This window comes from Carcharodon carcharias, chromosome 2, assembly GCF_017639515.1.
Source record: "Carcharodon carcharias isolate sCarCar2 chromosome 2, sCarCar2.pri, whole genome shotgun sequence".
NCBI lineage: Eukaryota > Metazoa > Chordata > Chondrichthyes > Lamniformes > Lamnidae > Carcharodon > Carcharodon carcharias.
In genome coordinates, this window is record NC_054468.1 from 118,475,769 (window position 1) to 118,501,932 (window position 26,164).

The 26,164-nt window shown below is 42.1% G+C and overlaps 2 protein-coding genes across 4 annotated transcripts in view; both read left to right on the plus strand.

Moving 5' to 3' along the window:
* The first annotated feature begins 4,759 nt into the window (after positions 1-4,759).
* On the plus strand, positions 4,760-11,480 carry LOC121289251 (otoraplin-like). Its single transcript, XM_041208506.1, has 5 exons — positions 4,760-4,797; positions 6,259-6,491; positions 7,492-7,631; positions 7,746-7,859; positions 10,943-11,480. The coding sequence occupies exons 1-5, from the start codon at positions 4,787-4,789 to the stop codon at positions 10,964-10,966; spliced, it is 522 nt and encodes a 173-aa protein (XP_041064440.1). The 5' UTR covers positions 4,760-4,786; the 3' UTR covers positions 10,967-11,480.
* A 7,027-nt stretch (positions 11,481-18,507) lies between these two features.
* LOC121272372 overlaps positions 18,508-26,164 on the plus strand; it is a 131,842-nt gene continuing 124,185 nt past the window's right edge. For all 3 annotated transcript variants that reach the window (XM_041179034.1, XM_041179020.1, XM_041179026.1), the window contains exons 1-3: positions 18,508-18,698; positions 18,903-19,067; positions 23,623-23,724. In XM_041179034.1, coding sequence (XP_041034968.1) covers positions 19,002-19,067; positions 23,623-23,724 — 168 coding nt within the window. In that variant the 5' untranslated portion in view covers positions 18,508-18,698; positions 18,903-19,001. The remainder of the gene's footprint in view (positions 18,699-18,902; positions 19,068-23,622; positions 23,725-26,164) is intronic.

Here is a 26,164-nt window from a genome sequence, read left to right on the forward strand (position 1 = left end):
CTTGACATTATTTATAATATTTACTACATATTTTTGGTATTACTTTTATACCATTTCCAGCTGTGACCCGTAAGTATAGTGCAGATGGCGGCATAACAGTAACGTCACTGCACCAGTATTGCAGAGGCCCAGGCTAATTCTCTGGGGACCTGGGTTCAAATCCAACCATGGCAGCAGAATCCAATTAATAAAGGTGGAATATAAAGCTAGACTCATTAATGGTGACCATGCCAACTGTCATTGATTGTTGTAAAAACCCATCTGGTTCACTAATATCCTTTAGCAGAAGGAAATCTACCATCCTTACCTGGTCTGGTCTAAATGTGACTCCAAACTCACAGTAATGTGGTTGACTCTGAAATAGCCTAGCAATTAGGGATGGGCAGCAAATGCTGGCATTGCCAATGATGCACACATCCCATGGAAGAATAAAGAAACATCTCCTGTTGATTAATAACAATATATTTTTCCTCATTTTACTGAATCTTTCCATGAGTCAGATTTTTTACCTTACTCTTCTGTCATACTATTTTTGGGCTGGAAGTGAGAGCTGATAAGAGGGTGGTGAGAGCAAAAGGGGATCTGATCTGCAAACTCAATGAACGATCAGTCTAATAGACTATTTCCTTAAACAACTAAGTTTAATGAAAAGGAAACAGAGCAAATGATGGAGAAGGAAATAAAAACGTCAAATTAAATACACAAAGAGGAGTGAAGAGACAGAAAGAAAGATTGGATTGAGAGAGAGACAGAAAGGAAAAGTAGATATTTTAAAATTTTACTGGTAAAAACCTTGAAGAATAATTTACTATTGCAAGAGTGAGATTCCACAATTTTAATTATTCCTTTTCAGGGCCTCTGAGATTGAGTTTTATTTCAGGACCATAAATTCACATCATTAACTGGGTCATTAAACCATGAAATAGCAGCTATAACTTTCTGCAGCAAGCTGAATTCATGTTCAAAAATCCAAAAATGTTTTGAAATCCAAGAGGTTGATGATGAGCTCCTGCTCTCAGGAGGTTAACAGCAGAAGGCACAAATTGTCCAGCTATTTCTATTCTGTATCTTTTCCTTGTCATAAGTCACTTTTTTTTATTTATGCACTCATAGAAGTAGGCACCATGAACTCATAATCATTTTTTCAGCAATTTTTGACCCAATGAGAGTTAGAGGTAACTATTTGAAATTTTTGGTGCTTTAGTTTTTGAGGTATTTTGTGGTTTGCTGCAGTATTAGCAGTTGGAAGTAGTGCACCATGACAGTCAAAGAACTCTTAATAGCCTGTTAAGTGCATGAGTAAATGGACTGAATGCAGTACTCTAATGTGACTATGTAAAATGCCTAGCTTCCAGCATTTTTAGGAGGTTTTAAAACCTTTTCTATAAGAAAGTAGTAACTGGTTGTTTCGATGACTAATCAGAGGAGGACTAATAACAAGGCTGGCAACACTAACCATTGTTACTGGGTAAATTGGACAGCAACTTATGATGTCTGTGCATGCACAGTTAAAAGCAGAAATCTAGAAGGTCCTTTTAGTGATACCATGCTCATTCACAGGCTGCACTGTAGCAGTCTTCATCGATAGAATCTGCACAGAGATCAGTGTAATGGTGTAAATTTAGGCTAAGTACCCCCTCGTGTCCTATTAAAGATGTTAGATCACATTCAGGAACAACTGAGTTTTTAACAGTGTAATTTGTGATAATTACTGATGAACAACCTCTTTGGCCGTGGAAGGAATAATTTACAAGTCTGGAGCATCATTCCCTCAGATGAAAATTAATATTGCAGATTTTTTAAATAATAAAAATTAAAGTAGTTGTTTGAATAGCTTTTTTGTTTTTCTCTTATGCTTTTCCCTTAAATCTATGTGTATTTCCCAATCTTTATTTTGTTTCCTGTACAATGATTTAAATGTAATTCACATTTCCTGTTTATTTTTAACTTCCTGCTTTCCAGCCTGTATGTTTCAGTGAGGATTCTTCTGTTTGATTGGCTGATGAGCCTCACTGCTGCACCTCCTCCTCAAAGAAGCCACAGATCCCTTGTACATGGTGCCACCTCCAAACGGACAATGGGAAATCTCTGTTGACAAACCCAGTAAGTAATAGCCCGTGAGCTCTGGTAAGTGAGCTGAACTTCAAAAGCTGTTCACGGCAAAATCCAGATCATAGAGTTTTGAAAAACTCGTTAATCCACTTTTCAAAGATTTCAAAGGGCTATTCATTTTTTCATTGTTTTTAATTCAGCTAAATGCAGCATATAACAGGGCACACACATACATGCATTAATATATTTTAATACAGGACAACTCCTGATCAGCAAGAAAGAAACGTAATTTCAATAATGGTTACCAGATGTACTCTTCAGGAAATAAAAATTCAGGGCTTAAGTGACCCTTAAAACTGGACATGAACTTTTACTGTAAGCCAGCATGCAGTATTTGACACAGTTCTTTTATACCCTCTATGGTCGAGTGCAGCCTCTCCATAAGTGATTGCTCAGAGCATTAAGTCTGCCAACGCCCATATATCTGATGTGGCAGGTTGTCTCTTTTCTCTTATGATGTAATCAGGCTTGCTGCCATATCGTAGAATGATATAGCATAGTACAGAAGGAGAACATTCAACCCTTTCATAGAACAGTACAGCACAGAAGGAGGTCATTTAACCCATCAGGTCTGCTCAGACTTTTTTTAAGAGCAGCCCAGTTAGTCTTACTCCATTGCTATTACCCATTTCCCTGCAAGTTTTATCTTTCAAGTATTTATCCAATTTCCTTTTGAAGGATACTATGGAATCTGTATCTGTCACCCTATGGGGAGAATTTTCTCCCTGTTGGGGGTGGCTGGGCAGGAGCGGGTGCGCAGCCAATCACTGCCCGCAATTGGCTGTGCCCCGCCATTTTACATGGGCAGGCCAATTAAGGCCCACTCAGCGTGACGTGCACCCGGAAGCGCTGAGCGCTCCCTGTGCAGGCAGGGGGGAGTAAGCTGAGTCAGACCCTGCGCTCTTTCATGCTTGTGCACAAAAGAGCACAGAAATCTCCCTGAGGCACAGAGCTGTCTCAGGGAGATTAGTTTGATTTTTAAAAATTTAAATAAAGAAAAAATGTTTGAATTTTATTTAAAATTTTTACCGAAGTTTAAAAACCTTCATGAAACCTCATCCTGCCAGTGGATGAGGTTTCATGATAAATGCAAAGGCCGCCTGGGCTCTTTGTCTGCTCCCCCGCCAACCTTAAGGTTGGATGGGCACCTCGGTTAATCACTTTAATTAGTTTTTAAATGGCCTTAATAAGCCTACGACAGTTCGACTGCGCGCCCACCAAACTGAGGATCTGAATGACGCGCAGTGACATCGGGATGCATGGCCGCCGTCACTGCATGTCATTTTACGTGTCGGCGAGCAGGGCCCACCACCACACACCGACCCGAAGGTTCTGGCCTATGATTCCAAACCTAACCACTTGTTGCATAAAAAAGTTTTTCCTCATATTGCCTATGGTTCTTTTGCCAATCACCTTAAATCAGTACCCCCTGACTATTGACTGTTCAGACACAGGAAAATATTGACTCTACTGAATCTTTCTAGACTCTCTGGGATATCTCCAATTCTGGCCCTTCTTTATTTTAGTCATGCCATCAATGGTGGCCATGCCTTCAGCTGCCAAGAACCTAGCCTCTGGAATGTCTTCCCTAAGCATCTCCACCTCTCTTCCTCCCTCTCCTCCTTTATGATGCTCCTTAAAACCTAACTACATTACTTTCCTACATTACAACAGTGACTACACTTCAAAGAATATTTCATTGGCTGTAAAGCACTTTAGGATGTCCAGTGGGTGTGAAAAGTGCTCTATAAATGGAAAACTTTCTTTCTTTCTTTCTTTTTCTCTTTTGCTCTTTCTCTCTCTCCATCTCTCTCTTTCTCTTTCTTCTTCTCCCGCTCTTTCTACCTCTTTGACCAAGACCTTTCTTATTCTCTTCTTATATGGCTCAGTGTCAAATTGTGTTTGATAATACTCCAGTGATGAACCTTGGGACATTTTACCAGATTAAAAGTGTTACAAAATGCAAATTATATATTGTTGTAGTTGCATCTATTGATCAGCCTGCAAGGCTTTCAGACATTCCCAGTTGAAGCAGGAAGTACTGAGATTCTAAACAATCACCATTCTGATTAAAGTTAATCAAGCTTTTGCATATCACATCTGTGCCATCGAGTCTACTGTCAAAGATTGCCTTTGGAATTGGATTCTCAGCATGCACTAATGTTCACTTAACATCCAGCATTGTTTGCAGTACTCAGGAACAGGAAGTCAAAGTAGGTTTCTCCTTCCTGCATTGAATCAAATAAGGGAAACGAGAAATTTCTTTACACAGAGGGTGGTTCCCAAACTGGGGACTGCAGACACTCAGGTGCCTGTAGAGGCTTTCCAGGGGGTCCGCATAATAATTGAGTGGCGGCCAGATGCAGCTGTTGGGAAATGTGAGCGGAGTGCAGCGCCATGTGCAGTTCAGAGTGGGCTGGCTGTCTCATCTGGGGGAGTACCCATGGAGGAGTCCTGAGAGTGACACGAAGGTCACTATATCTGTAAGTAAATATCTGAAGTCATATATACTGTTTTTTTCTTAATGCATTATTAAAGCCCTCTTTACGTGCAGTGCTTTCATATTCTTCTTCTTAGGTAGTCGATCAGTAGCGAGGATGGCTTGCTTCCAGTCTGGTTCGATGAGTTCGTAGATGGCTGATAAGTCCAATGCGCAATCTGCAAACTCTGCTACATGCAGGACAGGTAGTGCTTGAAGGGTTGGGTAAATAGGCAGTCTGGAGGTTTGTATGCTGCCTCCGATGCCTCGGCTTTGCCTCTTCACATTCCTGACAAAGTCTCTTGATGTGTTTTGTGTTTTCCTGAATGAGCCTTCTGCTTTTGGTTAGTCACAGGGCAGGGTCTCCCATGAATTTGTATATCTGACCCCTTCAGAGATGCTTTAAGAACACCCCTAAATCGTTTCTGCTGTTCTAGGAATGTCCTGCTATGACCGAGTTCTGAGTAGAGTAGTTGCCTCGGGAGTCTGGTGGCAGGCATACAAGCAATGTGTCCACCCAGTCGAGCTGGTTTTGAGTGATAATGCCTTGATGCTGGGTAAATTTGCTGTTAGACCACTTCCTTGCCACCTGATCTGGAGGACCTTGCGAAGGCACCGCTGGTGGTACTTCTCCAGTGTTTTGAGGTGCCTGCTGTAGGCCATCCAAGTCTATATAGTATATATAATTATGCAGTTTTATAGTTTAGATAGAGGGTTCATGATTATTACTCTATTTGAAAAGAGATTCTTCAACCAAAAATATGAACATACGAAATAGGAGCAGAAATAGGCCATTTGGCCACTCGATCCTGCTCTACCATTCATTAAGATCATGGCTGATCTGTTTATGTTTCGAGTTCCACAATCCAGTCTACATCTGATAACCTTTGAGTCCCTTGCCTAACAAGAATCTATCTACCTCTGCTTTAAAAATATTCAATGACCCCGCCTCCACCACCTCCTGAGGCAGAAAGTTCCAAAGTCGCACAACCCTCTGAGAAAAAAAAATTCACCTAATCTCTGTCCTAAAAGGGCAACCCCTAATTTTAAAACAGTGACCACCCCCCCCCCCTAGTTCTGGACTCACCCACAAGAGGAAACATCCTTGCCATGTCCACCTTGTCAAAACTGTTCAGGATCTTGTATACTTCAATCAGGTAGCTGCTCCTTATGGAATCCCACCATAGGAAATGGTCAATGCTATGCAGCGGGGTGGGGGGGTGCGGTGGTGAATATAATTGGTGGAGAAAAATAAATCAACACATGTAAGCACCTTGAAGATTAAAATGTTAAAACATAACTTTCTGCCTTGATGCAAGGAGAACCTTATTCATTCTTGTGCATTTGGGTGTTATCCAAATTTAACAGAGGCTGTGCAACCAATGTTTACAAATTACAATAATTTTTAAAAATGCTTCAATTAAAATGTCTGACCTGTTTTATATAAATGTAAATGTACAGTTCCAAAGCATCTCTAAAGTTCTTCCAAGCTAAAAGATGACCAATTTTATATCACCTTGAGTTATCCGTAAGTATTTATTACCAACTAGGAAAGCTACTCAGGTAAACAAAACTGTCTGCACCCTTTTCCTGCCCCTCCTTCTGTCCTGAAACAAGACTGTGGATTCCACTGTGTAAAATGTCATTGGTGGCAAATGTTTATCCAGATGTTTGGCTGCTGCTTGTGAAGGAAACACTTCGGCAGCAAGGAGAAATTTGATCCAAGCAACCTTAAAGCACATAAGAGAAAAGGAAAAGATTGCAAACTGGGAAATTAGAATGGCACAGTTCGCTGGTTGTCTATTTCCACTTTTGTTACTTGGACTAACACAAGCTGCCAAAGCAGATTTCATGGACAAACTTGCAGAGAAGAAAGTCTGTGCTGATGAGGAATGTATTTGTAAGTAGATTTTCTTTATCAGGAATGAAACTCAAAAATCTCCTTACACAAGCATGTTCATTGTTATTGCTAGCATATTGATATGTTCTACATTGAGCAGCTACTGCAAATTTGCTCACAATTCTAATATGTTCTCACAGTTTATTCCACATTTTAATCTAGCTGTTACTGCCTTGGAATGCAAATCTCCCTTAACTGTGACAGCACGCTAGGCTTAACAAAGTACCTTCTTAGTCAGTGTTAATGCATTTCCTTTAGCAGTCCAAAACAGGAAACATATCTAACTGAATCATCCCATTTTTTTCCTTTCTCTGAAATTGTCATGCTGTGCTATCACGCAGCAGCCCAAACACATCCAGTGAGACAAGTTTGCAATGGATTTCAATATGTGACACTTTCCCATTGCCCAGTGGCCTCCTTGTACTGTTATCTCGGATTAAACTTCTCCAAAAAATTATTTTCTACAAAGCACAAAAAACTGGCTCCGTTCAGATATTCGTTTCACTTCAAAGTGCCCAGCAACCTGAACTGGGGTGATCAATTACAGGGACTGTTTCCTTACAGGCGTGAACAACAATTGAAAAAGCAACCTCTGACCTGGGACTCCTGCCACCCAAGAAGTACAAATTCTGCCATTTGAAAGGAAATCTGAGCTTATCCAAGCTTTCACTATGTAGATGTCAGATGCCCTGGTCACACTGCTGATATTTGGACTTTGAAAAATCAGTCTTCGGGGATTCAACATTGTAATTTATTTTATATTGTGCCATAATGAAATTTTTAAAAAAAAGCATAGGCAGACCAAATTCAGATTAGCTTAAATATCTGATCTAGGTTAGCCCGTACCCATAAGTCACTGCAATAGTAACATGGCACATATTTAAATGGGCTAAGCTTCTCAAGTTGTCGTTACCTTCATTTCGAGCTAAGGGGAAAGATTTCTGAAAATCTTTGAGACACTCTGGGGGAGTTCAAGCAAAATGTATGGTTTGTCTTTCAGATGTTATCTCAACTGGCCAGGTAGTCGATGATTACAATGCACCAGACTGCAGGTTTCTAGACCTTAAGGAAGGACAGTTGGTGTACGTATACTCCAAACTGGTCCGGGAAGGCCAAGGTGGCGAGTTCTGGTCTGGCAGTGTAAGTCAGTGCATTTTATGTTGAAGATGGAGAGTTAGTATTCCAGTGGTCCTCTGCTGGCTCTTTGTGTGTGATGGTCTGCTTCATGTTAACATCTTGATCCTCCCTTGACAGATTTACAGTGATCATCAGTTTGAGGATCAGATGGGTATTGTAGGTTATTTCCCCAGCACTATGATCACCGAGCAACACGTCTTCCAGAATACAACAGTGGAACTTCCCACAACTGTGAGTACTTCATTGGTGCCTATACAAACTAGAATTCACATTTTAGCTCCCTCACATCTACTTTTACACTATATTTTTGTCTCGGTCTAGATTACTCTCTGTTCACCCCCCTAGCCCCCTTCCCCTGCTCATTGCCCTGCCTTGCCTTGATTTTCCCAATTTTCTTTCCCTGTGTGAAGCACTCTACTTCTCCATGTCTCACACAGTTTTCCACTTCTGATGAAGAGTTTCTAATTTAAACTAGCCTGAATTTCTGCTGCTTTTTGAGGTGGGAGCCAGACTAGGAGTGGGGGAGCTGAAAATCGGAAGGAAGTCTTTTTGTGCTGGATCCTACTCTTTCGTTGGTAACTTTGCAACCTTCAGCAGGGTCTGTTGAAGGGTGGAATTGTGTTTGAACCTATTGAAATTATGTCAGGTACGCCCAGGGTTACGTACAACAACAGGAAGCGGGGAAAGTGCCATATGGAACCCTCTGGAATCTATACACTCCTTCAATTTTGGCTGCTTGCTCTTTTCCAATTTCTGCTGCTCCACCATTGTGACCAAGTTCAGTTGCCTGGGCCCTAAGCCTGGAATACCCCCCCCCCGAGCCTCTCTTCCTCCCTCTCCTCCTTAAAATCTACTTGTTAAATTGAAATTTTGGTCACCTGTCCTAATATCCTTTTATGGGGGTTGGTATTAAATTTTGTTTTAGTCTTCTGGGGGATGGGGGAGGGCACCTTGGAAAGTGTTACTATGTTAAAGGTGCTATATAAATGCAAGCTGTTATTGAATACAGGACTCACTAGGTAGAATTCATGTGGCAGTTGGATTAATCTTGTTTGAATCTAAGGGCTACCATCCAACTATCAGCAGAAGACTCTTGAATCTTCCTTCAAATCAGATTGCCTGTGGTCCTCTTCATTGCAGTGACACAGTTACTCCAAAATGCAGAGCAGTGCAGATTCAGTAGAATATTGCCAGGCCTCCAAGGGTTAGATTGTGAGGAGAGGTAACACCCAAAGCAAACAGGGTTCTTGGATTTCTGATGAGGAGTCTTTGGTATTGCAACAAAAATTATTGATATAACTATAAATTATAGACAGTTATAGATTAGTAAACATTTGTGGGTCCATTCCTGGGGTATGCAAGTTGTGTGTAGGATCCTTTTATGGCAAGAGATATAAATAAGATTGTAGCGATCCAAAGACGCATCAGTATGGGACATACACCAGTGTCACATCGAAGATTCAGAATGGGAATCACTACAGGAAAGGAGGGAGAAAAATAGACTGACCATCTTCTATAAAATATGGAATGGGCTGGTGGGAATGGACAGAAACAAGTACCTGGTGCCCTTCAGCAATGACAAAATGCAAGACAGCCATCCACACAAGCTACAAAGACCATTTGTTTCTAAGACAGTGTTCAACAATCTTTCTTCCCAAGGACAATCCCACAATGGAACAAGCTGCCAAAGGAAATGGTCACAGCCCCATCACTTAAATCTTGAAGACCCATCTTTAGATTATTTCCCTTTAAAAAATGTCATGATCAGGATGACCATCTCAGCAGCTCATGCCTGGTTTATCTAGCGCTACCCAGATAAATGTTGGCACAACGTGGATATTAGTCTGTGATGCCGACACACCTTAAGCAGAAGAAGCAGATACTGGACTCTTATCTTGTGGAATATAGGAGGTTAAAGAGGGATTTTAGAATTTTGAAAGCAATCAATGGGATCAATAGGGAGAAGCTTTTTCTGTTGTTGGGGCAGTCTAGAACAAAGGGACATAACCTTAAAGTCAGATCCAGACCATTCAGAGGAAAAGTTAAGAAACACTTCAACATGCAAATGTTGATAGATGTATGGAAATCTTCCCCAAAAATTGGTAGGTACTAACTCAATTAATTATTTTAAATGTGAAATAAATAATTTTTTACTACCAAGAGTATTAAGGGCAATGGAGCCAAAACAGGTGGATAGATGATCCCATTGAATGCCGGAACAGGTTTGAGGGATGGAATGGTCTCCTCCTGTTCTTATATTCCTATGTAAAATCCCACCAATTCTGATGGATTGGTGCTCCTGTAGTCCCACTACTGATGCAAGCCGCCTCCCAAAATATGTTAATGACTCAGCTCCTGGGATTTGTGATTGGATCATGACAAGACCCCACAGTGCTATTTAGGACTTTTGTCCCAAACTTCTATCTTTTCTGCTGATGAACTGAAGAAATCTAGCATTTTCCGTTGTTGTTAAATATTTTTAACATTTTTTCCCCCAGCATAAGTCACAAGTTCTTTAGATAGGTGATGAAATAATAAATGCACAACTGGGAAATTATATGCTTATGTGAAAGCATAAAATTAGAGACCCAAGAGAAATGTAAATGGATTTACTTTGCAAAGGCAGTCTAATTTAACAAAAGTTGACAAAATATGTAAAGCCACTCTACCAACTGCAATAAATATTTATGGATATTCTTCTAAATGTGACAGATTTCCTTCAACTGTTTTAACTTTTTTAAAAAGCACTAATCTGGATTTAACTTGCTTGACTCGTAATCATTATCACTGTCTTTGCCTGAAATCTGATGTGTTTTCAATAGGTGCTACACAATGTGCAAACATTGAACATCAATCTGAATTACAATTACTAAAATACATGGTATGTCACATAACATGCAAGACCTCCATCCCCATTCTAATCTATTCATAAACTGTTCAATGTAGCTACAAATATTGCTGATAACATTTCCTCCATGCTATCTTGCTCTGAAAAGCCTTTCTTGCTTTCTTTATTTGTTTATTTGTTCACAGGATGTGAGCGTCGCTGGCTAGGCCAGCATTTATTGCTCAAGCCTAATTGCCCTTGAGAAGGTGGTGCTGAGCTGCCTTCTTGAACCGCTGTAGCCTATGTGGTGTATTCGGTTGTTTTAAAGCTATATTGATTGATGTGGGAAATGCTTTGATGTATTTGTCCGATAATGACCCTGCATTTTTCTCAATTACTAACTAATGTTTCAAACATGGTTTAAAGAAGTCGTAATTAATTGGCTTTAGAATCTGATCTTTCCATTTTGTTTCAAATTTCCACTCAGGCTATTGACTTCTACTGTGACTAATGTTAATAATCTACTCCTCAAAAGGCGTGATCAAGGAAAAAAATGCAGAGCAAATTGCAATTTAATTGCGAAGATCTATGTAGTTTCTAGGAGCATTAATTGTCGCGTTTCTAAGAAATGAAAGTATACATACAATGCCATGTGCTGAAAACTAAGGAAAAAAGATCTAAGTCACCTATTTTATACCTTTCTACAGTTGTAGTGACTTTGTTTAATAAGCTATTGGCAATTCATTTATTTTCCATTTATCTTCAATCTTTCTATCAAGTATATATGGAATCTACATGAGTATAGGAACAACTGATGGATTAAAGTTACAAGGAGACCTGCATTTGTTCAATGCAAGTTCACTAATAACATGAATGTTATCAATTTACTTAAATGTCGTGTTGTTGAATTTCACTGTACACACAAACCATGAGCTAGCCACAATGTGCAGCTAATCAATGTACTCATATCTCATGTGATGCAAAAATGCATTCAAGCAAAATTAAAGCATATTTGCTTTGATTAATCCGTTTGTGTGTTGTCTCCATCATCTGTGTGTGTGTGTGGTCAACTACATCAGGACAACAGTTGTAAGGAACAGATGGCTGCTGTCTACTAATATATACAATGGCTGATAACCTCCATCCATTATTAGCATCTGATAGAAATTACATGCGGACGGAAGCAGTTGATTCAGTTGCACAGACACGCAGCACAAGGGTCAAGAAACAACTGACAAGCTGCATTAGAACCCCCGATCAGACTTAATTCTTTAGCTCACCATTTTTGTGCGGGTGAGCTCAATTTCGATTGCGCCTCCAGTTGGGGTCTTTAGCCATTTAAGAAACTGGCGCTACTCGAATTTATCCTTCAGTAAGTTTCCAATGATATGAGTATTTCCTCACAAGAGAGACATAATCCTTCAATGCAGTATCTCCTCACTGAGACTGACATTCTTTTAGAGGAACAGCACTATTATTTCTACATAAATCATCATCTAGTTTCACATAGGGCATGTGGTCAAAGAGACCCATAAAGAAATAAACAAGACTTGCACTTATGTAATGCATTTCAGGACTTCCCAAAGTGCTTTACAGCCAAAGAGAAATGGCTGTTTAGTCACTGTTGTAATGCAGGAACCTATCGAGGTTGTGGTGCAGTGGGTAGTGCCTCTGCCTTTGGCTCAGAAGCTTTGAGTTCAAGTTCCACTCCATGACTTGATGATCAAGGACTGTATGTTTGTAATGTGGCCAAACAGGTTGATTATCAACCTGGAAATCCTTCCAACATGCCTGTGGCAAGTGGTAAAAGTGGGAGAGTCTCTTGGTCACCCATGCTTGATATAGAGTGGTGCCCCTCAAACTATAGCCTCTGGTGACAGGCTAGTGACCTGTTCCAGGGCAAAACTAGTTACAGGAACAGTTAGAAGCATATGCCACAAGGTGTAAGTGCAGGCAAGCCAGTGTATCTCATTATTGTATAAAACTGACAACACATTAAGTGCCATGTTTTCCACTTAAGTACTTCAAGCAGTGTCTACAATGCAAACACAAAATGTGTTTAGTTATAGTTACATTAACAATCAGTGCAGTGTGTGTGTTGGTCACAGGAAGAATATAACATGCAGATGGAAAGATGAATGGCTATGTTCTTTCTTTATATGCATGATAACAAAATAATTTTTAAAGTGTCCTTGGACTTCTGCCTCTTTTGGATTTGGATCCTATTATATTGAGTTTGTCTCTGAATTTTTTTTAAACCAGGTCTTATACAGACGTATTAAAAAAGACATTTTAAATAAATCAGTGCAAAATAATGAAAGTACTGGAATGGAGCTGGAGGTTGAATTTGTACTGGAGAAAAAGGGGATTTGAGCTTGCTGATTCCAAATTGAACAGACTTCCCTACACCTTTTCTTACATTAGCTTTGTGACACTGAAATCAGTAGAGGAAAGAGATGTCATGGTCGATCACAAAAGGAAAAAAGAGCAGAAGAAATAGAAGCAGGAGAACGCTACTTGGCTCCTCAAACCTGTTCCATCATGCAATAAAATCATGGCTGATCTTCTAAGTTCCACTTCCAGCCCTATCCCCATGTCTCTTGATTCCCTTAATGTGCAAAAATAGACTGACATCTCTCTTGAATATATTCAAAGCCCAAGCATCCACAGCCCTCTGATGTAGAATTCCAAATATCCACCAACAAGATGAGAGAAGAAATTTGTCCTCATCTCAATCCAAAATGGCCGGCCCCCTTGTCTTGAGACTGTGACCCCGTGGTTAAGATTCCCCAGCCAGGGGATACAGTCTTTCAGCATCTACCCTATCAAACCCTATAAGATTTTAGACAACTAAACACCAGAGAATATAGGTCCATTCTTCTACAACAAAATTGAGGCCAAAATACTTGATTTATAAGCTGCAACATTGTGCCACAGTGATCTCCCTCTGCTGGGTACTATCAGAATCACACACACACACAAACACACACACACATATAGAAAGCCTCACCTTCCGTAATCTCCCTCTGCTGGGTACTGTCAGAATCATACACACACACACTCATGTAGACACACACACACACTCTCACATAAAAACACACTCACATAGTCACACAGACACACACACGCACACGTAGAAACACACAGACACAAACACACACACTCTCACATAGACACACACAAACACACACACATTCACATGGACACACACCCACACAGACTCATGTAGACACATACACACACACTCACATGGACACGCACAAACACACACATTCACATAGACACACACTCTCACATAAAAACACACACTCACGTAGTCACACAGACACACACACGCACACGTAGAAACACACACAGACACAAACACACACACTCTCACGTAGGCACACACAAACACACACACATTCACATACACACATCCACACAGACTCATGTAGACACATAGACACACACTCACATGGACACACACACACACACTCTCACATAGACACACACAAACACACACACATTCACATAGACACACACCCACACACACTCATGTAGACACACACCCACACACTCTCATGTAGATACATATACACACACTCATGTAGACACATATACACACCCACTCACAGACACACAGACACAGACACACACACAGGCAGGGATTTTCCCTGCTCGATCGGGAAGATGGTGTTCTGTGGCAAGACTGGAAAATCTTGTGAGGAGGCTCTAGGTGTGATTTCCGGTGACGTAAATCCAGGAAGTGATTGCGCCCTCCACCCCGCCAATGCCAAATTGCATTTCCGGCTACTGAGAACCTAATTTGAATACACTTGCATATCATTATTGTAGCCACAAGCTGGAATCAGACCACAACCTCACATCAAATTTAAATCCCGTGTCAGCAGGATTTACAACTGGCTTTAAAAGGGGTACACCTGGCAACCTGAACTCCTTGGGGAGCTCGGAGGTGAAAGCACACAAATTATTGCAGCACTCACAAGGATCCCAATGCAAAGAAGTGGCTCTGAGGGTTCACAGGCAAGTCTCCACAGTGGCTTCCTCATGGCTGGCTTGTGGTGCTGGGGCTGGGGTAACAGTGTCAGGGAGAAGGGAACCTCGGAGCTGGGTAACAGTGTCAGGGAGAAGGGAACCTCGGGGCTGGGGTAACAGTGTCAGGGAGAAGGGAACCTCGGGGCTGGGGTAACAGTGTCAGGGAGAAGGGAACCTCGGAGCTGGGGTAACAGTGTCAGGGAGAAGGGAACCTCGGGGCTGGGGTAACAGTGTCATGGAGAAGGGAACCTCGGAGCTGGGGTAACAGTGTCAGGGAGAAGGGAACCTTGGGGCCGGACAGGGGTGGGGGAGGGGAAGGTGGTGGGTGAGAAAAGGATAGAAAATGGGATAAAAAGGGGATAAAAACAATGAATAAATGAATAAAAATAAAAATGAATAAAAATAAAAATGTGGATAAAAAATAAAAATGAATTTTGTAAAAAGATGTTTCAAAAAACCCCACCCCCACAAGATCTGTTCCTTATTGTTCCATCCAGAGTGCTTCCCCACATTCTGCTTTCTTGAATTTGCCACTATCAGCACCTTTTGTAACCCCTACCATTACCATTAACACCACTTTATCATTCTGTTCATGACAACTTTGTCAATCTCTCCTTTGCCCCCACCTATCGCTGGCCTTCTATCCAACTTCACCTGCTCCCCCACTCCCCTCCACCCCCACCTTAAGCAGCAGAATTTTCATCACATTTCTACTTCTCTGTAGCCCTGAAGAAGGGTCCTAAGGACTCGAAACGTTAACTCCGTTTTTCTCTCTCCACAGATGCTGTCAGAGCATTTTCTGTTTTCTTTTCAGATTTCTAGCATCCGCAGTATTTTGCTTTTATGTCTGCGTTACTAGTCCAGTGACAATACCAATACGCCACTGCCTTCCCCCATGTTTTATTCCAGCTTGTCCTGTATGAATACAGATAGAGAGGGTGCCAGGCCAGATGTGAAGGATGCTTGGCATGTGTGGGTGGTGAGTGGTGCCATGGACGGGATGAGGACATGTAAGGCAGATGAAGGTGTCTGTGAGAAAATGAATGATGATGTCCCTTGCACTGGCAGTGATTATGACCCCTGGGAATGCGTGATGGGTTTGTGAGTGTGTGAGTTGAGAATGATGAAAAGAGTGACTTACCCTGATGGAACCGAGGAGATCATTCATCCTCTTTCGGCATAGGGTGGAGTTCCTCTTTTGGAGTGTGTTGGTGCTGACCACCACTGCCACGACCTCCGACGCTGGATTGGTGACCTTGCTTGCTGGTCTTCGCCCAGAGCCGGGGTAGAGGGCATCATGGCGGGGCCTCCTCTGCGTCCAGTAAGTGATCAAAGGAGGTGTCGCTAAATCTGGGGGCAGCATGTTTCCTTCCTTTGACAGCCATCAGTTCCCAGCAGCTTCCTATCCCTTGGAGAGTGCCGCTTTGTGCAGGGGTGGCCTGAGGTCACTGAGGGGCGCCACCAGCGATCCCACATGAAACCTGTGCCTCTGATTTTTTTAAACAGCATTCCACACGATAGGGGGGGAAATTCGCCATTGCTGTTGGCAGATCAAACACTGATTTCTGCATCTAATATTGGCCCTTGACGATTTCAGGGAAATCCTGGCCACAATCACACACACAGACACACACTCACACACTCACACTCACCCAGACACATAGACATTCACACTCACACACACAGACACACATACGCATTCATACACACAGACGGACACACTCACAAAGAAACACATACACACCCACACACACAGACACAAGAACATAGAAACACATACATGCACAAACAGATGCACACTCTCACAGATACAGACATACATAGAGAAACACACACGCACACGCTCACACGGACTCATAAACACATAAACACACACACACACAGAAACACATACACACACTCACAGACACACACACAGACACAGATACACTACAGACAGACACACACACACTGAGACAGAGGCACACACACACTCAGACACTCACACAGACACATATTTACAATCACACAGACACACACTTGCACAGCGGCACACATGCAGACACACATAAACACTTACTCACACAGGCACATGCTCAAACAGACACAAACTCACACACACACATTCACACACACACAGACACACACACAAGAACATAGAAACACATACACGCATGCACAGACATACACTCACACAGACACATACACACAGACACACACTCACACAGACACATACACTCACACAGAAGCACACTCACAAACACAGAAACACTCACACATAAACATATACACACATACAGACACACACAGAGACACATACACACACTCAAAGACACACTCACACAGGCACAGAAACACACGGACACACACAGATAGACACACACTCACACATACACACTGACACAGAGACACACACATAATCACACATATACAATAATACAGACACACACTTGCACAGAGACACACACTCACACAGACACACATACACACTTACACGTACTTACACAGACACAAACTCATACAGACACACAGACACAGAAACATACACACACAGACAGAAACACACAGGCACACATACACACTCAAACAGGCACACATACCCACTCATACAGGCACACGTACACAATCACACAGACATACACTCACACAGACAAAAACACACACACAGAAACACATATACACACACACACACACACACACAGATACACACTCATAAGGACACATTCACACAGATACACATACACATACACAGATACACACACGCCTGCACAGATACAGATACACACACACTCATACAGACACACTCAAACAAGACACAGTCACACAAACACACTCCTATAGACACACATACCCTTGCAAAGACACTCACACTTACTCACACAGACACACACTCGCACAGAGACATATACTCATGCAGACACACATACACAATCACACTTACACAAATACACAATCACACAGACACACAATCAAACAGACACACACTCACTCACCCAGACACACACTCTCACAGAAACACATACACAGGCACACAGACACACACTTACAGAGACACGCATGCACACTCACACAGACACACATACACACTCACACAGACATGCTCATACACAGACACACACTCATACAGATACATACACACACACAGAAACACACACGCTCACACAGACACACTCAAACAGACACAGTAACACAGACACATAAAAACACACTCACACAGACACACATACACACTCACACAGACATGCTCATACACAGACACACACTCATACAGATACATACACACACACAGAAACACACACACTCACACAGACACAGACACACAGACAGACTCACACACATTCACACAGAGACACAATCACATACACACTTGCACAGAGACATATACTCACACAGACACACAATCACACTCACACAAACACACACACACTTACCCAGATACACATACACACACACTTACAGATACTCACATACCCACACACACACAGACACACGCACACTTACACAAGAACACATACACACACACACACACAAACACTCACAAAAACACACACACACAAAAACACACATACACACTTTCACACACACAGACACTCACATGCACACACACACAAACACTCACACTCACAAAGACACGCACTCTCACAGACACAAACACACACACGCACACACACACACAAACACATACACTCTCACAAACACACACACACACATACACTCTCACACACATACACACACTCACACTCACAGAGACACACTCACACATTTGCACACTGACATGTGCACACACGGAGACAGATATCCCCACACACACACACACACACACGCACACATGCACAGAGTCTTCAGGGATATGGATACATCCAGGGGAAGGAGTTTGAGAGCCATAGGGGAGTTGAAACTTTGTGGTTGCCAGGGTGTTTGTTAATGTTGCTTTGTTTTGGTCTCTGCAATGTTTGCAGACGGCACCGGAGTACAAAATCTGCCTCCACAAATCACAACTTTCCGGAAACTTTGCTCAAGTTTTTCGTCAGCTGCCCTGGAAATAATGGCAATTTGTGGGTGGGGAAGGAGGCTGGAACTTTTCCTGTTTGTTTTCTCCTGCTCTGAACCTTCCCCCCTCCTTTCCACTGTGCCTCTGCTTTTAGAAACATTCAGTAAGTTGGAATTGACCGAGAAAGTTGGAGCTTTCTGGTGGAGCTGATACTTTGATACTGCAAGGATTTTAGGTGAGATTAACGAAAATTCCTTTCATAAATACATTTTTTGAAAGATTCCACCCAGTCTTTACTGCCACAGATTATTTTGTTATTATCTTAAAGCAATTACCTATTTGCTGATGAATATTCTGTGTGGTTTTACAATGTGTTCAAAGGAAAAGTATTTGATTTTATGGACAATCACCTGCGGCTCTTCCCTTCATTTGTCGACAGAGAAACAAACAGTTTACAAACTGGAGAAGGAACATCACGCCTCTCTCTGAAAACATCCCTTCATAATCTCTTTGCGTTTGAAGATACTGAAGTCTCAGAATGCAGAACAAGCAAGCACAGCAAAATGCATCAGCGAGGAACATGACTGGAATATACCTGGGAATGGTATGTTTTGTTGCCTGTGGCTTAACAGTGAACAGGAAAGTACGTGTGAGACACAAGTTCTGCTGGAGCTTGAAATTACTGGTTGGTGTCCTTTGGTGGTAAGCTCTCAGTTGTTGCATGTTTCTTACAGGTTTATCCCAACCCTGCTTCACTATTGCCATGTGCTTGCAGCTATTGCTTGGTTTAATAACCGCTCTGGGCATTACTGATTGTGGGAGCTTCCTGTGCACAAATTGGCTGCCGTTTACTGCATTACAGAAGTGACTACAATTTATAAAAGCACTTCATTGGCTGTGCAAAGCTTTGGAACGTCCTGAGGTCACTCAAGAGGATTGTGAGTCTTTGGAATTCTCAGGATGTTTAGTCCTCGAGTATATTCAAGACAGAGATTGTTAGATTCTTGGGCTCCAAGGGAGCCAAAGGACATGGGGATAGGGTGGGAAAGTGGAGTAGATGTGGAAGGTCAGCCATGATCATATTGAATGGTGGAGCCAGCTCGAGGGCTGAATGGCCCACTCCTGCTCCCATTTCACATGCCAACATGTTATGTTCTTACCCCACTTTGTGCCAAGTCTGTATGAGCTCGAAAACAACCGGTAACACAGAACAGTTAATATTAACAATATTTTTTAAGGAATGTATCATTATTTAAGCATGTAAAGAGATTATAAATAGGGTTATTTAATCTGTTTTCCCTACTATCTCCAGGTGATGGGTATTGCTCATCCCTTGTACTATAAATCTGCTCTGGACGCACTCCAAGACCTTGACGTCCTACCTCAGTGTCCCAAATTGGACACAATATTCCAGCTGAATATATACTTCTGGGGGAATTTTCAGGGGGGAAACACAACATAGTCATTGGCAGCTGAAATCAAAAATAAAGCAACACCACAGCTCCTGCTGCAAAGATTCTTTCTATTTCCAAAAATATGCTTTATTCATAAAATTTGTACAAGTACATTCCAAAACATTTCAGATTGAATATTACAGAAAGTGCAATAGAATTTAGCTTTTCTCCATTCCACACATTCCACTTTGAGGTGCCTCAATACAATTTCAATACTCTTGTTATTTACAATATTCATTCCATGTCAGGCATATAGCCCAAGGGCCTTAACCCAGTTTCCAGCCCTTTGGTGTTTTCCAATGCATGAAAAGCCTTAGAGTGTGGCCTTTCCCCCATTGAGTGGTAACAGGGGGGTAAAAAGGAGAAAAACTTCAATCTTTCAATCTTCTCACAATATGGCAATCAAGTCACTTTAAATTAATTATATTACAGAGGTTAGCACCTAAAAGCCCAGTTTATATGGACAGGTTAAAAAAAATGACTGTTAAGTAAGTGGAAATGATGGAAGATCGTGCAAATGGGATGCAATAGCTTTTAAGATACCAGAAGAGTTTGGCCAATGGGACCTCAGTGAATAGATTCAACAGGTCATCTCCTTAACCAATTAGATTTAGCAATAGAGTAATAATTGGACTGAGAAGCAGGGTGGATCAGAGTGCGCTGGTGCAATGTCAACTCAGATACAGAAAGAGAAATAACGAGAGAGGAAGAAAGATTGAATTAAGAGGGAGAGAAAAGTGACAGAAAGGAAAAGTTAAACAAAAATCAAATGTTGACATTTTTAAAAGTTCCAATAACCCTGAAGGAATGAGATGTCACGGTTTTAATTGTTCACTTTCTGGGCCAGAGAGGCTTATGGGCAATCATTAAGGATTATTATGATGTTGAAAAGGCACTTGCAGTGTTAATTGCCAGACTTGATTCTCTGTGGCGAATTTAATGAGCAATTAGTAGGCAAATGCAGCAACTTCATGATTCTGGTTTGAGATTAAACAAGAGCTGCTGTTTTCGCAAGGCTAAGAGTGGAGCAGCACAAAGCATCCAGCAACGGGTGGTGATCGGCAATTTACAGTGTACCTCGACCATCTCACAAGTTGCTGCCTGATTTACGCACTGATAATAGTGTGTGCTGTTCAGACCCTGTTATTTCTGTTCCATTTCAGACCCAGCATTAGTCAGGGCTCACCTTATGGGATCAGGAGCCAATTTTCCTATCAGGAGTGTCCAATTTAAGCTCAAATTCCAATGTTCCTGATTGGGAAATTTATCTGAATGAGTAAAATATTGATTATAAACTGACAAGTTGCTCTGAATGCCACCAAATGTTGCTGTTAAAGGATAAATAAAACATGAGATCATGAAGCAGAAATGACAGTGCTGGGTGATCTAGCTGCTAGGTGTCTTATGACCCATTCTTGCATTCATTCTCTATAATTAGAGGAATTCTCAAACCATTGAGCTGTTCCTTGTAACCAATAGGAGCAAAGAACATGTTGAGACTTGCCCATTTACATGTCTAACACACTTAGCTTGAATCTAGTGTCCAAAGACACTTTAGTTTGCAAAGCAATTGGAGCATTCACATTTCCATAATCTTGTTTTAGTTGGTCATTAGGGCTACTGTAATATTGTTATATTTGCATTGATGTGAAATGGAATTTGGCACCTACAATGTGAAAATGGTGGCATAATTCATAAGCCTACTGGACACACTGAAGGTCCATGCTGCGGGAGACTATCTTACTTTGGTTTACCTTTTAAGTCCAATCTATGACCAAAAGTTCCTAAACTGAAGTGAATACCTGACTGACTGAGAAGAATTTCGTACATTTTTTGGGGCCGATGTATAGTGCTTTTGTTTTTATTTTTCCCACAGTTAATTCGACCTTTGCTTTAATGCTTTAACATTTCAGCTATTGATCGTGATGAGACAAGATAGGGGTGTTAGGGGTTTGGAATGGCGGTGAGGGGGGTGGTGGAGAAATTTGACTTGCACTCAAAATTCAGGTGCAAAGTTGGCAAAATAACTGCCCTTTGTGCTGGCCCATACTGCCCTGAGGCTTAGGTGTCAAATGGATGCCCCCATGCAGCTCGCCAGTCCAGGAGGCCGGGAAATCAGCCAGGTCAATGTTGGGGGGGATGGTGGGAGATGAGTAGGAGGGTTTTGTAGAAAGGGGGGATGGGTACCTCAAATGGGCTGGCAGTGAAACAAGAAATGTACACTGGAAGGCATTCAACAAAAATGCATTTCCCTGCACACCACCCCACCCCCTCCATTCTTCCAACTTTTCTTTTTTTTTGGGACTTTTTCCTCCTGTCTCCTCACCTGAAGTCATCGCCTCCTTGCTGGGGAATTGCTGTATCGGCAGCAGTTATCATCAGGGTACATAATGCCAGCAATTATGTGAGTGTGGATTCAAGCTCCTTGTCTGTAAAGGATGTTGCTGTCAAGGTTGATGATGACTCAGCAGTGCATTCCAACTCCTAACCACTCATTCCATTAAAAAAAAACTTTACCACATGTCACCTCCATTTCTATTATCATTCACCTAAAATCTATGTTCTTTGGTTATCGACCCTCCGGTCATTCTCTTTACCCATTTAAACCCTTCGTGATTTTAGACATCTCCAACAAATCTCCTCTGCTTCACTGTGACACGATGAACAACCTCAGTTTCTCCAGTCTATCCACATAATGTGTAATCCCTCATCTTTGGAACCATTCCAGCAAATCACTTCTGCACCCTCTCCAAATTCAGGGCTGCCCACCTGTGGATGGATGTATTGCACACCAGTTCTCAATTCTAGCGGGAAATCAGGTGCATGGGAGAATAGGTGGACACACTACTCCATGCCACTTCCCTACACCACTTCCATCTGATGCCACTTCCTGCCCTTGCATCCCTGAGTCCAGGAGAAGTCAGGGAGTGATGATGGAGCATCTGGACCAGAGTTTTGAGTTATGCCAGCTTTAGTTTAGGAAGGATACCCAGGCCTTCGAGAGAATTGAAAAAGGAATACCATGGAATGAGGGGCTTTAGTTGTGAGGACAGACTCGAAAAGCCTGTTCTTTATTCACTGGAGCGGAACAGGGGAAGAGGGGATTTGATGGTGTTCAAAATTGTGAGGGGTTCATGAGGAAAAAATATTTCTGCTGGTCACTGAGCAGGAGAGAATACTGGAGAGAATAAGGCTAAGACCATCAGGGAAAGAACAAAGGGCAGGTATTGGAGAATGTTCATCAAGCACAGAGGCATTTGAGGTCTGGAATGTCCTACCAGAAACAATGGCAGAAATGATAGCTTTTAAAAGAGAATTGGTTCAATAGTTGAATTAGGAAAATGTTAAAGAGTTTTTGGGAAAGGGGTAGTGGATGGGAATGAGTAGATAGCTCTTACACTGAGCCAGTGCAAATATGATATGTCAAATGATATGTCACCATGCTATGACACTTTCATGGGAATGAGATTCAGTTATAACTGCCTGTAAAATGGGCATTAAGCTTTTGAAATTAGTGTCACGAATGGCCCTGCCGGATCCAGATGGTAAGTGTGACAGAAATACTGCAGCCCTGCCTTTGAGCCCGCTCGAATTTCTAACACCCTTTTAAATTGGCATCAAATGAATCAATTCCCCAAGTTGAAAAATATTGAAATGATGCGGGGCATTACTTCTAAAACATTGTGCAAAACTCCTATCTTTCAGGAAGGGTCTTCCCCGAGGTTTACTCACATTTCGGCCGTGCCACCTCTTTTTCGTAGGCGAAGCTTTTACCGGGCAAAAACCTCTGTGGAATATCAGCGCTATGTAAGTACTATGTAAGAACAGCCCAATTTTAACTGTGGCCATGTTCGGGACTGGCGGGAGGCAAGGGTGGGGCAGGCAGGATGAATGCGGTGCCTTCTGATTCAGAGGCGAGAGGGTTCCCACTGATTCAACGCTGACATACCCAGGGCTGAATTTTCCGCACATAGTTCAGTCAGCTAAACTAAACCCTGAGATATTGGACCCTAAAACTGTTCAAAAATAAGGGGGTCGCCAATTTAAGATAGAGGTGGAGAATTTTTTTCTCTCAGAGGGTCGTGAACTTTCTTCCCCAAAGGCGGTGGAAGCAGAGTCTTTGGATATTCTTAAGGCAGATGGCAGGTAGACCCTTGATAAGCATGGGTGAAAGGTTATCAGGGGTAGGTGGGGATGTGGAGCTGAGGTTGTCATCAGATTAGCCATTCAATGGCAAAGCAGGCTCGAGGGGCTGAGAGGCCTAATCCTGCTTTTAATTCGCATGTTTGTAAAACATCCTGGAAATGAACAACTTTAACCTTTTCATTATTTCTTGCTACAAGTTAAATCCAAAATAAGCCATTTAAAAGTAACCAGGAAGCAAGAAAAGCTAAATATATGTGATTAAACGAAGTCCTAACCCCATGCAGCAATGTATACATAGCTAGGGTATCTTGCTGTTCTTATTCTTTCTGTGCTTCTTTCATTGTCCTGTAGAGGACCCCCTTCCCCCACTTTGCATGTACCTTGCACACTCCTTCATTGATTTCCTGAATCAGCGATTTCTGCATTTTGTATAGGCTGTGCCTGCTTGGAGGTTGTGATCTGAACTGGGCTAGGGAGGGGGAGGCTATCCCTGACACTGCAGTAACATGCAGAGATGAGAGAGAAGCTGGCGAGGCCGGGATGCAGACTATAACCTGCTCTTCCTCTTCAAGACGTGGTTGGACCTATGAGCAGTCCTGATGCCTCTGTGCTGTGGAAAGCAATAAACATGGGCATGGGCCTCACTGGGTGCAGGAGGGCTGGAAGCTACACTGGAGAGGCTGTATCCCACAGCCTCCGAAATTGAGGCAGATAGGGAGTTCAGTCTGACCTGCGGAAGAAGCAAGTGGATCTTGCTGCTGTAGTAAGGACACTGTCTCCACTCTGGGCCCAACAATGCCCCTCACCCCACATCAGAGGAACAGCCACTACCTCACTGCCAGCATTCCATACATCAGATACCCTGGCTATATTCTAGGCAGGTAGTTTAATGTATCAGCTGAAGATTGAGCACTGGCTAACTAGAGGAAAATCCAGGCCATTTAAGAATATTTTTATTTCTAAATCTCACGGTATTCCTTGCCAAATTTGAGGACAATTACAAAGCAAGTGGTTCAACCACTACTTCTGTTTAATTTCACAGTTCACCTCAAGTGTTGCTGCTGTAACTGATTTGTACCACTAGATGGAGCCCAGAGGCTTGGTAACTCTTTCGCCTACAAACACATTTCCATCTGTTTCTATTCAGATGAAGTTACATTGTTTCATAGTTTGCCATTGTGAAATTTGAACTCTTGATCTAGGGGTTACAAACCCAGTACCATAACCACTTGGCTATTTAGGCCAAGCCAGAGGCTTGGTAAAGTGAAGGAACCTTGCAGCATGCTTTATGACTGTCACCTGGTCACAGGGATCAGACAGTGCACAAATACACCGTATCTCTGTATGGTATTGCTTAAATGCTTCTTTCCTTGAGCAGAAATTTTAAAAAATAACTAAAGCTCAGAGGACCTTTAATTGGTATAATCTTCTTGTTTGACGATTGTAGTTTCTATTTTAAAATTTATAAAACATTTACATTTATATAACACCTTTCACAACCTCAGGATGTCCCAAAGCTCTATAAGCCAATGAAGTACCTTTTGAAGTACAGCGACTGTTGTAATGTAACAAATTCCTTGCTCTTCTGCGAAATAGTGGCCATGGGATCTTTTACGTCGGTCTGAGAGGACAGACAGGGGCCTTGTGTTTAATGTCTTATTGGCAGAATGACATTTATGACAGTGCAGCACTCCCTTAGTACTACCCTGCAATCTACATACGTACATACGAACATATGAATTAGGAACAGGCGTAGGCCACTCAGCCTTTTAAGCCTGCTCCGCCATTCAATGAGATCATGACAGATCTGACTGTAATCTCAACTCCACGTTCCTGCCTACACCTGATAGCTTTTCACCCTTTTGCTTAACAAGAATCTATCTCTGCCTTAAAAATATTCAAAGACTCTGCTGCCCTGCCTTTTGAGGAAGAGTTCCAAAGGCTCTGAACCCTCAGAGAAAAAAATTCTGCTCACCTCTGTCCTAAATGACCTTTCATTTTTATACAGTGGCCCCTAGTACTAGATTCTCCCACAAGAGGAAACATCCTCTTCACATCCACCTTGTCAAGACCCCTCAGGATCTTATATGTCTCAATCAAG